General features: G+C 49.2%; 2 protein-coding genes and 1 long non-coding RNA gene across 3 annotated transcripts in view; 1 reads left to right on the top strand and 2 right to left on the bottom strand.

Moving 5' to 3' along the window:
* The window catches only part of MYH10 (myosin heavy chain 10), a 318,611-nt gene that overhangs the window by 267,571 nt on the left and 36,666 nt on the right, over window positions 1–14,374 (bottom strand). The gene's annotated exons all lie outside the window — the stretch shown is intronic.
* The window catches only part of LOC126939841 (uncharacterized), a 41,537-nt gene continuing 27,391 nt past the window's right edge, over window positions 229–14,374 (top strand). Inside the window, exons 1-2 of the long non-coding RNA XR_007720463.1 lie at window positions 229–762; window positions 3,090–3,296. This is a non-coding gene — a long non-coding RNA (uncharacterized LOC126939841). The remainder of the gene's footprint in view (window positions 763–3,089; window positions 3,297–14,374) is intronic.
* Window positions 5,833–13,456, bottom strand: SPDYE4 (speedy/RINGO cell cycle regulator family member E4). Its single transcript, XM_050765468.1, has 7 exons — window positions 13,171–13,456; window positions 12,161–12,391; window positions 11,289–11,347; window positions 10,435–10,520; window positions 8,266–8,434; window positions 8,039–8,142; window positions 5,833–7,180 (listed from the first exon to the last, which is right to left on the bottom strand). The coding sequence occupies exons 1-6, from the start codon at window positions 13,277–13,279 to the stop codon at window positions 8,083–8,085; spliced, it is 714 nt and encodes a 237-aa protein (XP_050621425.1). The 5' UTR covers window positions 13,280–13,456; the 3' UTR covers window positions 5,833–7,180; window positions 8,039–8,082.

The raw sequence follows: 14,374 nt of genomic DNA, 5'->3' as shown, positions 1-14,374 counted from the left end.
GCCGCCCGTTCCGCTCCTCTCTGTCTGGGACGCGGAGCGGGGTGGGGTGCGTGGGCTGCGTGGGCTAGGGGTCTCGGGCGGGGGCGTGTCCCGAGCGCGGCCAGCCCGCCCCGCCGCATTGCCGGTCGTCTGGCGCCCCCTGCTGGCCGTGCGCCGCCCCCTCCATCCCCGCCCAGGAGGAAGAGGAGACGTGGTGGGGTGGCACGGCCCACTCCAGCCCTGCTTTCCTCCCACGCTCCGCCGGAGCCTTCCATCCAGAGCGGGCCATCACACACACCTGTCGATTCCAGCCAGCCCAGTGGGCTCAGCAGAGAAAGCAAGACAGCCCGCACCCCACGATGCAAGCTCCTGGGAGGGGCACGTTTCCTTGTTTATCCAGAGAGGCTGGCACAGCCAATCTGGGGTTCCCCTCCCTTTCTCTGAGGTCGTAGCTCAGCCTGGGGGCTGTGCAACACCAGCCCTTGAGGAGGAAGCCATCTGTTTCTGGAATCACCGGTCCCCCCGGTATATGAGGCATATCCCTGATTTTCCGTGAAATCAGGTGGTCCAGGGCCAGGTTGGTCCATAGAGGTAGCTGTAAGACATCCTCTGCTCCTGCCCAGGGATTTCCTCGTATCTGGAAGCTCTTTCTGCTGCTTGATTTGGTGCCTATCATGGGAATTTTCGTGGTCTTGATCCTCGCACACCACCAGCCCTCTCTGGAGTCTTACTGCCCTCCTCGGGGCCCTGAGCAAGACGCAGGGCTGTCTGGGATTTACAGAGGTCTGTCCTATCCCCATTTTTTCCCTTCCCTTCCCTTCCCCTTCCCCTCCCCTTCCCTTCCCCTTCCCCTCCCCTTCCCTCGTCTTCCCCTTCCCTTCCCTTCCCCTTCCCCTCCCCTTCCCTCGTCTTCCCCTCCCCTTCCCTTCACCTTCCCCTCCCCTTCCCTTCACCTTCCCCTCCCCTCCCCTCCCCTTCCCCTCCCTTCCTCTCCCTTCCCCTCCCCTTCTCTTCCCCTTCCCTTCCCCTCCCCTTCCTTTCCCCTCCCCTCCCCTCCCCCTCACTTCCTCTCCCCTTCCCCTCCCCTTCCCCTCCCCTCCCTTCTCCTTCCCTTCCCTTTCTCTTCCCCTTCCCTTCCATCCCTTTCCCCCTTCCTTCCTCTCCCCTTCCCCTCCCCTTCCCTCCCCCTCTCTTCCCCTCCCCTCCCCTTCCCCTCCCTTCCTCTCCCCTTCCCCTCCCCTCCCTTCTCCTCCCTTTCCCTTTCCCTTCCCCTCCCTCCCTTCTCTCCCCTTCCCCTCCCCTTCCCTCCCCCTCTCTTCCCCTCCCCTCCCCTTCCCCTCCCTTCCTCTCCCCTTCCCCTCCCCTCCCTTCTCCTCCCTTTCCCTTTCCCTTCCCCTTCCCCTCCCCTTCCCTTCTCCTTCCCCTCCCCTTCCCTCGTCTTCCCCTCCCCTTCCCTCGTCTTCCCCTCCCCTTCCCTCGTCTTCCCCTCCCCTTCCCTTCCCCTTCCCCTCCCCTTCCCCTTCCCCTCCCCTCCCCTCCCCCCCCCCTCCCCCTCCCCTCCCTTCTCTTCCTTCACCCTCCCGTCCCCTCTCTTTCCCCCTCCCCTCCTCCTCCCCCTCCCCTTCCCGCTTTTCCACCCCTCCCCTCCCCTCTCCTGAGGATATAAAAGAACTGAATAGTGACTTACAGAATGTCTAAATGATGGTTCAATATGATAAAGCTGTACATTCCATCCAAATGAATTTAGGAATTTTATGCAATTGCAATCAAACTTTCAGAGAGTTTTTCCCCACAGATGTTGACAAAACAGTGTAAAAGTTCATCTGGAGAACTGAGTACTTAAGGAACCATCACAAAAGAAGAATGAGAGGGAATGTCCACTGTTAGACACCAAAATGTGTTCTAAGGTGAAAGTGTTAAAACAGTATGTTGCTGGTGTCACTCCAGGCAAAAAAACCTCAAGTGCTCTTATGGCTTGAGCAAGTACCTTGTTCTAAGATAGGCCTGACTTTGTGAGCTGTCTAATGGCATGAAAACTCACAATTTAAAAAGACACTTCTGACCAAAACCAAAGCAAGACCAAAAACACATCTGGAGGCCTGAAATGGGCTACAGGGCCACAGTTTATGATCCTTGATACAATAAACAGAATAGAAAATCCAGAAATAGTCCCAAGTTTCTATAGGAATGCATTATATGCTATCATGGCATATCCCAGTGGGGAAAGTGTAGAGTATGCCACAAATGGTGCTGGGATAACTAGCTCATTATTTGGAAAAAAAGAAAGACATATACAAACCAAATTCCAGATGGGTTTATTTAAATGGGAAATTAAATGTTCAATGTGAAAATTCATTATGTAGCAGGGTATTCAATGGAAATGATACTTTTCTGTTTTTTTGCCAATGGTGAGAGAACTACCAGAACACAGCCTTGATCTCACAAGTCGTATGTGAGTCTCTGAAGACTTTACAAGTCTAATTTACAAGTGTACATTCCAACCCAAAGCCTAGAGAGTCTTCATTTCCCTGCATCCGCACTGCTGTGAACTGAATCTGTGCCCCCCTCAAAATGCATGTGTTGAAACCCTGTCTTAGTCCATTTTCACGGTGCTGATAAAGACATACCCAAGTCTGGGAAGAAAAAGAGGTTTAATGGGAAAAAAAAGAGGTTTAATTGGACTTACAGTTCCACATGGCTGGGAGGCCTGAGTCATGGTGGGAGGCAAAAGGCACTTCTTACATGGTGGCAGCAAGAGAAAACGAAAGGGAAGCAAAAGTGGAAACCCCTGATAAACCCATCAGACCTCTTGAGACTTATTTGGATATCAGAATAGCACAGGAAAGACTGGCCCCCACAATTCAATTACCTCTGCCTGGGTCCCTCTCATGACCTGTGGGAATTCTGGGAGATACAATTCAAGTTGAGATTTGAATGGGGACACAGACAAACCATATCAAACCCTAATCTCCAATATAATTGTACTTGGATATAGAGCCTTTGGGATGTATTAGCTCCTAAGGGTGGTGGTACCCTCATGATAGCTTTAGTGCCCTTTTAACAAAAGAGACAGCTTGCTTTCTCTCTCTTTGCTCTCTGCCATGTGACAGAGCAACAGGAAGACAGCCATCTGCAAACCAGCAAGCCGACCTTCAGCAGATGCTGCTTCTCCTGGCACCTTGATCTTGGACTTCCCGGCCTCCAGAACTATGAGAAAGAAATATTTAAGATTTCCAGTCTGCAAACCAGCAAATGGGCCCTCACCAGACACTGCCTCTCATGGCCCCTTGATCTTGGACTTCCCAGCCTCCAGAAACGTGAGAAAGAAATGTTTTAAGTTTCCCAGTCTATGAGAATTTGTTAGAACAGCCCAAACTGACTAAGACACTCACTAACATGGTATATTACCAATCTCTTAAATTTTGCCAGTCTGATAGGTGAAGTTACTCATCTGTATACAGTCATTTCTTCTTCTCTGAGTCTCCTGTTCGTGTTTCATATGCATTTTAAAAATCAAGTTGCTTTGCATTTTTATTGATTTATAGAAGGTCTTTATGTATTCTGGAAAGTAATCCTGTATTTTTGACGCTCACTTCTACTCATCCTAATACTTTTGAGAAGATTGGTTGGACCCTCATTGGATGCAGCAAGAGACAGGAAGGCAACTCAGGCAGCAATCCGTGGCAGGCTGACCAACAGCCAGACACACAGGCAGATTCACCAAGTCAGCGGAAGAACGAGCTTTCCTTTCTTCTAGGGTTGGGATTCTCTAACAGCAGAGATGGCACTAAACAGGAGACGTGGGCAATATTTGGTCTGTTTACCCTGTGACTACATCGTTGGCAGATAGATACAACAGACCTGCAGTCCCCAAGAATGTTTTGAATTTTTTTTTTTTTTTTTTTGTGAGAGGGTCTTGCTCTGTTGCCCAGGCTGGAGTGCAGTGGTATGATCATGACTCATGCAGCCTTGACTCCCAGGCCCAAGCAATCCTCCCACCTCAACCTCCTGGGTAGCTGGGACTACAGGTGTGCACTGCAACACCTGGCTAAGTTGTGTGTGTGTGTGTGTGTGTGTGTGTGTGTGTTTTTGATTTTGTTTTTTTTTTTTGAGATGGAGTCTTGCTCTGTTGCACCCAGGCTGGAGTGCAGTGGCGTGATCTAGGCTCACTGCCACCTCCACCTCCCTGGTCAACTGATTCTCCTGCCTCAGCCTCCTGAGTAGCTGGGACTACAGGCACATGCCACTATGCCCGGCTAATTTTTTTTGCAATTTTTTTTTTTAGTAGAGACGGGATTTCACCAGGATGGTTTCAATCACCTCACCTCGTGATCCGCCCGCCTCGGCCTCCCAAAGTACTGGGATTGCAGGTGTGAGCCACCACGCCTGGCCCAGTTTTGTATTTTTATAGAGGTGTGGTTTCACCATGTTGCCCGGGCTGGTCTTGAACTCCTGGGCTCAAACAGTCTGCCCACCTGGGCCTCCCCAAGTGCTCAGATGACAGGCATGAGCCACTGCACGTGGCCATCCCAAGAATGTTTTGAGTGCTCAGGCTCAGTGCAGACTCTTGTTGACTCCCTAGGTTCATCCCATTATAAGTTGACTCTTGGACATTGCACAGACGCTTCTCAAATTCCTCCAAGATCTTACTTGCCTCGTTTGCGTGTGGTTTATGGTACTGGCGACACGAGGGTCCCAGAATGGAGGCAATCTGTAACAATAGCTTCACGGTTCCATTTGCTGGAATAGTAATTGCGTTCTAGGTTCAGCCACGCTTGTGGTTACGCAAATGTCAGCACTTTGCAACCTCCTCCTCCTTAGGTTGTGTGTCTGTCAAGCGTCTCCTCAGAGTTCACTGACTTCAGTATTTTGATTTCTACTAACTAACCCAAGATACTTCCCTCCTCTCATAAATAGTTTTACTGTATGGGCCGAATGCAGTGTCTCACGCCTGTAATTCCAGCACTTTGGGTGGCCAAGGGGGACGGATCACCTGAGGTCAGGAGTTCGAGACCAGCCTGGCCAACATGGTGAAATGGTGGCTCTATTAAAAATACAGAAATTAGCTGGGCATAGTGGCAGGCACCTGTAATCCCAGCTTCTCAGGAGGCTGAGATAAGAGAATTGCTTCAACGTGAGAGGCGGAGGTTGCTGTGAGCCGAGATTGAGCCACTGCATTTCAGCCTGGGGAATGGGGCAAGATCCTTGTCTCAATAAATAAATAAATAAATAAATAAAAGTGCTGGGCGCGGTGGCTCACACCTGTAATTCCAGCCCTTTGGGAGGCCGAGGCGGACGGATCACGAGGTCAGGAGATTGAGACCATCCTGGCTAACACGGTGAAACCCCATCTCTACTAAAAATACGAAAAATTAGCCGGGCGTGGTGGCGGGCGCCTGTAGTCCCAGCTACTCGGGAGGCTGAGGCAGGAGAATGGCACGAACCCGGGAAGTGGAGCTTGCAGTGAGCTGAGATCATGCCACTGCACTCCAGCCTGGGTGACAGAGCAAGACTCTGTCTCAAAAAAAAAAAAAAAAGAAAAAAAAAAAAAAGATACAAAAAATTAGCCAGGCGTGGTGGCCTTTGCCTGTAGTCCCAGCTACTTGGGAGGCTGAGGCAGGAGAATGGCGTGAACGGAGGAGGCAGAGCTTGCAGTGAGCTGAGATTGCGCCACTGCACTCCAGCCTGGGCAACAGAGCCAGACTCCATCTCAAAAAAAAAAAAAGAAAAAAAGAAAGATTCAGCATTATTTTCCAGGGTTAATTAATTCGTTCAAATAACTAAAACCCCATTAAACAAAAATATCACTGGACAACAAATAAGCAATCCAGACCAATATGGTCACAATCATTGTGACGATGAGAAAACTTCATCTTTATTGCATTTTCGCGGGCAGCACACTGCACTGTCCTCTTTCAAACACAGCTCCTGTCCTCCTTTCAAACACATGCCCTCTTTAAAGGAACCTACAAACCTTTCAATACAAGCTGACAAAATTACATCTGAATTATCACAATTCAATAACACTCAACATCAAATATAAATTTATTTTTACAAGAATTTCGGGGAAATGCCACCGAGCTATAAATATAATAGATACATTATGTAACTACCCTAGGTAATAACAGTGCTCCCTTCAGCAGCACATGTAATAATAGATAAAAAGATTTAAAAATAAGACATTTAGGATAAAAAGAATCCTCTCTTAAAAATGAAAACAGAATTATATTTTTATGTATATAACAGGTATAACACCCATCGACTTCATAAGAACAGTGTCTTTTAAAAAATACTTGTATTTCTAAACTAGTTAAATAAATGTAGTAAGAATGCCATGCCCATCATTTTCAAAATAAACAAATAAAATGTCTAGTGTATATTGGACATGTTAGTATATACGTAAGGCATGTTAAAAATCACAACTGAATTCTCACAGTCCAGTAACAAACACTAAACAGAAAATTTATAAGAACATAGGGAAACTACCACCTAGCTATAAATATAATGGATATATTAGGTCAGTATCATAGCTAACAAGAGCGCTCACTTCGGGAGCACATGTAATAATAGATAAAACGATTTAAAGAGAACACATTTGTGATAAAAAGAATTCTCTCTTAAAAATGAAAACTAAATTATATTTATATGTATATAATGACCATCACAGAACTCTATAGGAACAGCATGTTTTCAAAACTACAAAAATTCCAAACTATTTCAAATCAACATAGTAATAATTCTATGGCCAACATTTTCAAAATAAACCAATAAAATGTATAGTATCTATTAAACTATCTTTTAAAATCCTATGGCAGTAATTTCATATTTAACAAAGAATTCTGTGACAATCTGAGCGCCTGCGCTGTGCCTTCAAATGCTCTGGACTGTGGCAACAAAGTCCATAGGAAACGGGAACTCCAGCTTCCAGCCCAGGGGAGGTTGGGATTCAGCAATGTGAAAAGGGAGGTGGTGTCGCAGGAAGGGGTGGAACCAGAAACACCCCTGGTTTCTCACTTTCCCTCCACCGACTCCTAGAAGTACTTCCACGGCTCCTAGGAGGAAAACCTGGTCATTCTATTTTGCTCCTTCTAGAAGAGTCCAGGTTCTTCTAGATGATCTGCACAGGAGGCTCCTGGTGTCTGGCATTAGCGTTGGGATAAACTTCCTGCTGAAAATTCCCCTCTCCCCTGGGCCCAGTGTTCTGAAAGTGAGAGACAGGATGTCACACTTCAAATAGGCAGATCTCCAGACAAGAAGGTTATTCTCATCCCACATCAATCCTAGCTAGAGTTCAGAGCAATGTATAAATCCGATTTTATCTCTAACCCTTCATTGTAAACCCTGATTCTGAGCCATCATTTTTGCTTCTGACACTCACACTTTGGTGAGCTTGACTCCAAAAATCACTTAATACAGCCAAGGCCAGCCCCAGTGATCTGCTTCATAGCAAGGACTTTGGGTGGGTCCACCCAGGGAGTAGAGCACCCTCAGAGAATGTGGCTTTGGACTTCGTCACACTTGGGGCCTTTTGTGTTGCTTAAGATCTAAACTTTTAACCATGCTACAAACATGTCTAACATGACAACCTCACGAACCAGCAGACCAGATTCCTAATCCTGAACCTTAATCTCTCATGTTTAAGTCTAATGCTCGGTCCTAAATGTGGTTAGCTGCACAAGATGTCAACCAAATCTTCACCGAATCCTTTCCCCAAATCAGTAACTCAAGTGTGTCAACCATAATGAACCTCCCTGGACCTAGGTAGTAGTCTCATTTTTGAGACACAGTGTCACTCTGTCGCCCCGGCTGGAGTGCAGTGGCAGAATCACAGCTCACTGCAGCCCTGACCTCCTGGGGCTCTGGTGTTCCTTCCGCCTCAGCCTCCTGAGTAGTGGGGACTAGAGGCGCCCACCAGGATGCCCAGCTAATTTTTGTATTTTTTGTGGAGATGGGGTGTTGCCATATTGACCAGGCTTGAAGCCGGATCAAGCAGTTGGGTTCCTCGGATTTTCTTACAGATGAGACTATTCTGCCTTTACCTCGAAGGATACACACGTACCTTCCCTCAGGCCGATGACCTCAGGCCTCCACATCCCCGGAGCTCTAGGAAATGAGGGTGCGATCTCGGGCCCACACCCAGTGCTCTGGGTCATAAGCCTGGATCTGGAGAAACACGTACCACTTGAGAAGCCAGGGTCTCCCCAGCAAGACCCTTCCCTGCCCTCCTCCAGCCTCCAATCCACCCCATCCCTCCCCACCCCCACCTCCTCATATGGCCCCACTTACCTCCTCCATCTCCTCTGGGGACACCCACGTCCTCCAGCGCATGGAGCAGATGAGCTGGTAGCGAAGCTTGTGGAACAAAGGTCGCTGGGAGTAGTCCTTGCCGTAGAGGAAGGAGAAGATGTCTTGTTTGGGGGCCTGGTTGTCCTCCTCCATGTCACTGGCCAGGTAGCTGGGGAGAGAGATCAGGTGGCTACTCAGGGGCCCCACCAGGAGGGACCCCTGCCTGAGGGCAGCTTCCCAGAGAGGAGGGGAAGGGACCGTCCTCAGCTCAGCACCAACACCCACCCTGCAGAGAGCCCCGCCTTCCTCAGGAGGCCCCACTGGACAGAGACCTGCTAAGGGCGCCCCTCACACCTTCAGGAAGGCGACGATCCAAGTGGTGGCTGGGAGTGGTGGCTCTCACCTGGAATCCCAGCACTTTGGGAGTCCAGGCAGGAGGATCACTGGAGGCCAGGAGTTAGAGACCAGTCTGGGTAATATGGCAAGACCCCCTCTGAATTTAAAAACAACCCAGCTCTTATCCTAAGGATGTGTCCTGCCATCCTTATACAAGAGAGATGACATCACCTCATCCTAGTCCCTATCCATGTTCCTCCCACACCCCCCTTCCTTCTCATGTATGCACACACCTGTCTTCCCCCTCCATCGTAAGTGCCCCCAAGGACAGGAACTGACTGGTTTGTTTCTGTAAATCATTTCTTGCCTACCAAATGGCCAATAGAGGGCTTTGTTTATCTTGGTGCATTAATTCAACAAGCATTGCTGTGAACTCTCTCTTCCCATCCTTCCTACCCTGGCACGTATCATGTACTTCGTAAGGTTTTGTTGAATAAAAGAATACATGAATGAATGAAGGAAAGAAGGAAAGATTTATCTTATACGCAAATGCCATATGAATCATTTCACAGAGTCAATATAACATGAACAGTTGCAAAATGAAAAGAATTGTGCTGAGTGTTTTAGGAATACTTTGATATTTTGGTTGATTGGGTGGCTTATGTCTGTAGTACCAGCACTTTGAGAGGCTGAGGTGAGAACCCAGGAGTTCCAGAACAGCCAGGGTGACATAGCAAAACCTCATCTCTACTAAAAACCATAAAAACTGGCTGGATGTGGTGGTGTGCACCTGTTGTCCCAGCTACTTGGGAGGCTGAGGTGGGAGGATCTAGAGCCTGGGAGATGGAGGCTGCAGTGAGCTATGCTGGCTGCTGCACTCCAGCCTGAGGGACAGAGCAAGTCTCTGTCTGGTATAAACAAAAACAAAAACTTTGATATTTTGACAAGACCCTGCCTTCAACAGGGGTCTAGTCTGATGGGTTTGGGGAAAAGGAGGGCAGATCAACGAATCCAAAGTGGCACATTATCCTAGGATGTAACTGAAGTGCTGCAGGCATGCAGACGCTGGCAGATCAGAGGAGGCATGGAAAGGCTGTGGGGGCTGAACTGACTTCAACAAATGGGTCGTTCCCTTCAGATCCATATGGGTGCAGGACACCCAGACAGAAAACACAAAATCAAAATGGAGTGGAGGGCATTTGGAAGGAGCGGCGAAAGCAAACCATGAAACATGAAGATGGTGGGCAGGTTTGGTGGTAGAAGGATTGCAGAGAGGGTTGGATTCACCCTGTGGACCCAGGCCTCCATTTATAGGCAAATCAGCTAAGGAAGTTGTTCAGGTGGGCAGTGAAGGGGTGGGAGCTATTCAGGCAGCACTAGGAAGCCCCCTGGCTTGGGGTGGGACTCGCAGGAAGCCCCATCAGGGAGTATTTGATGATGGATCCGTGTTATGCAAGGACGACCTGAATTTCGGCCTCTGTCATGGGAACCTGGAGGAGGAGGATGGAAAATTGCATTTGGTGTTGATATGGGAAGGCGAGAGACAGAAAAACCAGAAATGGCTGATTGCTTGGGGGGCAGGGTCGTGTCCACGGCTTTCCCCTTAGGACGAGTTTATGTTTCCTTTTGTTTGATTCTACTGTTTGTCAACTGCATTTGTGTTTGTTTTTAGAAAGAGCAGACTAAGTACGCCGTAGTATAATCTTAACGTTTTTATACACAGAGTAAAGAGGGGAACTAGGGTCAAAAAATAGACGAGAGGTTGGAATCCCACTTCCTCCACCTGTCCCAGGGTGTTGGAGATTGACGGGTGGGAAGAAGCAAACTACTCACAGAGCCAGGAAGAAATGAATGCGTTGGTATTGCCATGAGAAGAGGCCGGCCCGGCTAAAGTACGCTATGACCATAGCCAGGAGATACTGATGGAGAGAAGGGAACAGAGAGAGAGAGAAAGGTTGGTCACATCCTGGAAGAGGAAGATGGTGGAGATAAGGGAACAGGGGCTGGGGCGCAGTTGCCTATCACAGAAGGAACCTCAGTGTTGGGCGGCTATGCTCACTGGAGGCTTGCGGGTGGAGAGGTGTTCAAAGTCAGCTGCAAATTCGGGAAGTCAGGGGAAGGGAGGTCTGTGATGCTCCCATGATGATGAGCTCCGATGGGATCATTGGAGGGAGTGTGTCTAGGTCGGCTAATGTCAGGAGGGTCTTGGTGAGCTGGAGCAAAGGACTGTCCCAAAGATGTGAGAGGATAGGGGTCAGGAGTTTCAGGACTGTGGCCCAGGGATTCAAGCCCTGGGCAGAGGCAGGGGCCACCCGTCCTCTATGCAATAGGCCACTAGAGCCCTGAGGGGATGCTGACAACCTATAAAAAGATTAACAATAGCCGGAGTATGATGACTCACGCCTGGAGTCCCAGCTATTGGAGAGGCTGAGGCGGGAGGATCACTTGAGCCCAGGAGGTTGAGGCTGCAGTGAGCTATGATGGCACCACTGCATTCCAACCTGGGCAACAGAACGAGACCCTCTCTCCGAAAAAATAAAAATCAAAATGTGGGCGCCCAAGACTATGGGATCAGCGGGTGGGAGATGGTGGAGGGAGAGAGGAGAGAAACTGTGGTTTTAGATGCTGCACCCTCCCCCAGGACATGTGTTAAAACAGGAACACAGTTGAGTGGAGAACAACCTTACCTTGTCTGACACCCTCAGATCTTTGTCCCAGGCCAGGAATTTTTGAATGACAGGATCCTCTGTGAAAAGAGAGCCTGTGTCAGGATAAGAAGTGGAACAGGATTGCCGTGGGAGCAACAGAGCAGACAGGAGAACTGTGCCCCTCTGGGGGAAGTCTCAGGATTGTGGTCAAGGGTTACGTGGATGGGAGAGGAGAGAAGGACTTTCACTGGGCAAGGAGGGAGGCTCCTGCTCTGAGACTGCCCTGAGGAGAGGCTGAAGGAGGCCTTTGGTGTCAGAGTCTACAGGATGAGGAGCTGTGAATAAGCCATGATGTCCTCCCATCATACATGAAGGGACCACCGCAGAAGTCATAATGGAATTCCCATCATGGCTTCCGGAGATAGTCACAGCTGGGTGTGCCCATGACCTTGTCATCCCCCTCCATGGATGGAGACACTTAGGTTTAGAAAAGTCAGCAAGAGAGAGTTTCAGAGGGTTCAGCTGAAACCAAGCTTTCTTTTGTCTTTTATTTTATTTTATTTATTTTATGACAAGGTCTTTCCCTGTCAACCAGGCTGGAGTGCTGTGGTGCGGTCATAGCTCATTGCAACTTCAAACTGCTGAGAAGAGATCCTCCCACCTCAGCCTCCCAAAGCACTGGGATCTCAGGCATGAACCACTGCACCTGGCCAGAAACCAGGCTTTCTTATTTCAAGCACAGACCTTTATTAATACCAGCCTAATCCTCTATCTCCTAAGCATCCTCCTCCCACATGGATCGCTCACCCCCTAGGAGGGCATATTCTTCTTATTGGGAAATAGTAATTATTGAAAGTTTCTGCTTTTAAAATAGAACTGGGTTGGAGGTGCTCTTTGGGGTATCCTCCTACCAAGCAGCCTGTTGAAGGCCTCGTGGTGCTCAGGGAGCACGGAGGATGCTCGCTTGCGCGTCAGCTTCATCTTGAGCCCACACAGCATCTCCACCACCCAGGTGTCCTTGGGCTCAGGGGTGCGCTCCAACTCCAGCTCCTCCTCCGGCTCCTCCTCGGATTCGTCTGACCATTCCCTCTTCTTTTTCATGCCAAGAGATTGAGGCTGGGGGCTGGGATCTACCCAAGGGACTGAGTGAAGAAACCAGGCCATAGTGTCGTGTTTCTGCCATTGATCACCTTAGACCCCGACCCAAAAACCTCATACTACTCTTCCATCCTCCCCAGCTTCGCAGACTGTCGGCTTCTCCAAGCCATGTTTCCACCTTTCTCCTTTGCTGATCCCCATCTGCCTCTCCCTAACCTCCCCGTTCTTCCAGCTCTGTCCTCAAAACATTTTCTCATCACAGATAAGAACTTTCAACTGGAGAAAACGGAAACCTTCCCTTGAGCTCTTCTGTCTCCTCTCTCTCTCTTTTTTTTGGGGGGTGGGTGGGGAGACGGAGTCTCCCTCTTGTTGCCCAGGCTGGAGTGCAGTGGGGCAGTCTCGGTTCACTGCAACCTCCGCCTCCTGGGTTCAAATGATTCTTCTGCCTCAGCCTCCTGGGTAGCTGGGACTACAGGCATGCGCCACCATGCCCGGCTCATTTTTGTACTTTTGGTAGAGACAGGGTTTCACTGTGTTAACCAGGATGGTCTCGATCTTCTGACCTCGTGATCCGCCCACCTCGACCTTCCTCTCTCATCTTTTGAGCGAATCTCCTGACCCCCTTCATTGCTCCCCAGGCTTTCTTTCCACGTGGCCATGCTTAGCCCCATTCCCTGCACCCTCCTTCCCTGATCCCTGGCTTTCTGAGTCCCTCCTTTCTTTCCCACACACCCTACTCAGGTGCTCTGGATTTCCAGTAACTGGCCCCCTTCCCTCTCCTCAGTCAATCGTCTCCAATCACTTCTCCCTCCAGTCACCTCACCTGATGGTCCTGGCACTTCATCATCTGCCACCACCTGGGGGGACTGCACCGATGTGCTAGGCTGGGGGCTCTCCTCCTCAAATGGAGGGTGCGCTTGACCACTGGCCATAGTCTCTCCCAAACGCTTTGTTTCTGTCCACAGAACCTAGTCCCTGTTCTGTCCAGAGCCTTCTTCCAGACTCCGTTAGGACCCAGAAGAGCGCATTTCTCTTTTAGAGGCTCGGGAGAAGTTAGGAGTGAAGAACAGCTCTGAGAAGTTGCTGTTGTCCACCTGAGCTCCCAAGCACCCAGAGTCCGGTCCTTCCAATCAGGAAGGTCGGAATCTCTGATGTCATCGGTCATTCCAACCTGGCAACCAGTTTGAAGAAAAACACATGTAACTGCCAGACTGATCTCTTTTCTTGGAGACCCGGGGTGAACGGTATCTCCTGGCAATGTCCCAACCTCTGAGCATTGTCCAAAAGCATCCTCAGGGTCTCCGTATTCCTCTTTTCCCTTTCCCAGCAGAGTCTGTGTCTTCTCCACTCTAAACTTGAGAAGTGTTGGGCTCTCCTCCCCGCCGTTCCTTCCCATTTCAGAGTCCAGTCTGGTGGGAGAGGGAGGAAGGTGGAAGGAAATTTAGGGTAAGCAGAATGATGAGAGCTTCCAAGAGTGAGATTAGCATATGTAGGAGATTCCGGGCACATTGACTTGTTGAATGAAGACGTTATGTCGAAGCACTCAATGTGGCAAAGCTTTTTGGCTGAATGTTTACTGATATTCACTATCCTGGATCCTATATTGGGGAACACGCATCATTTGCTCTCAAGGATCTTTGAGTCCAAGAGACATTTTGAGGAATGAAAATCATAGGAAACTGTCCATGGGTTCGCACAGATTTTCAATGGTGTCCACAAGTTCAGAGCATCCATGGATCACCTAAAGCCTGCCCCTCCAGTTCAGCTAAGGAACTCTGGTCTATAGATCAACTATTACAACATATCTATTTCACTTGACCCTAAAATTTCCTACTATTTATATATTTTATGAATAAAATATTGTGTCTAGAAAGACTAAAGGGGAAAAATCTCAGCCAGGCCCAGGGGCTCCTGCTCATAATCTCACTCCTTTGGGAGGTCAAGGCAGGAGCGTCACTTGAGGTTAGGAGTTCAAGACTAGTCTGGGTGACATAGCAAGACCTCATCTCTACAAAATATAAACAAAG

Source organism: Macaca thibetana, chromosome 16, assembly GCF_024542745.1.
Source record: "Macaca thibetana thibetana isolate TM-01 chromosome 16, ASM2454274v1, whole genome shotgun sequence".
In the NCBI taxonomy this organism is placed as follows: Eukaryota; Metazoa; Chordata; class Mammalia; order Primates; family Cercopithecidae; genus Macaca; species Macaca thibetana.
This window is presented reverse-complemented; position numbering and strand designations above follow the sequence as displayed.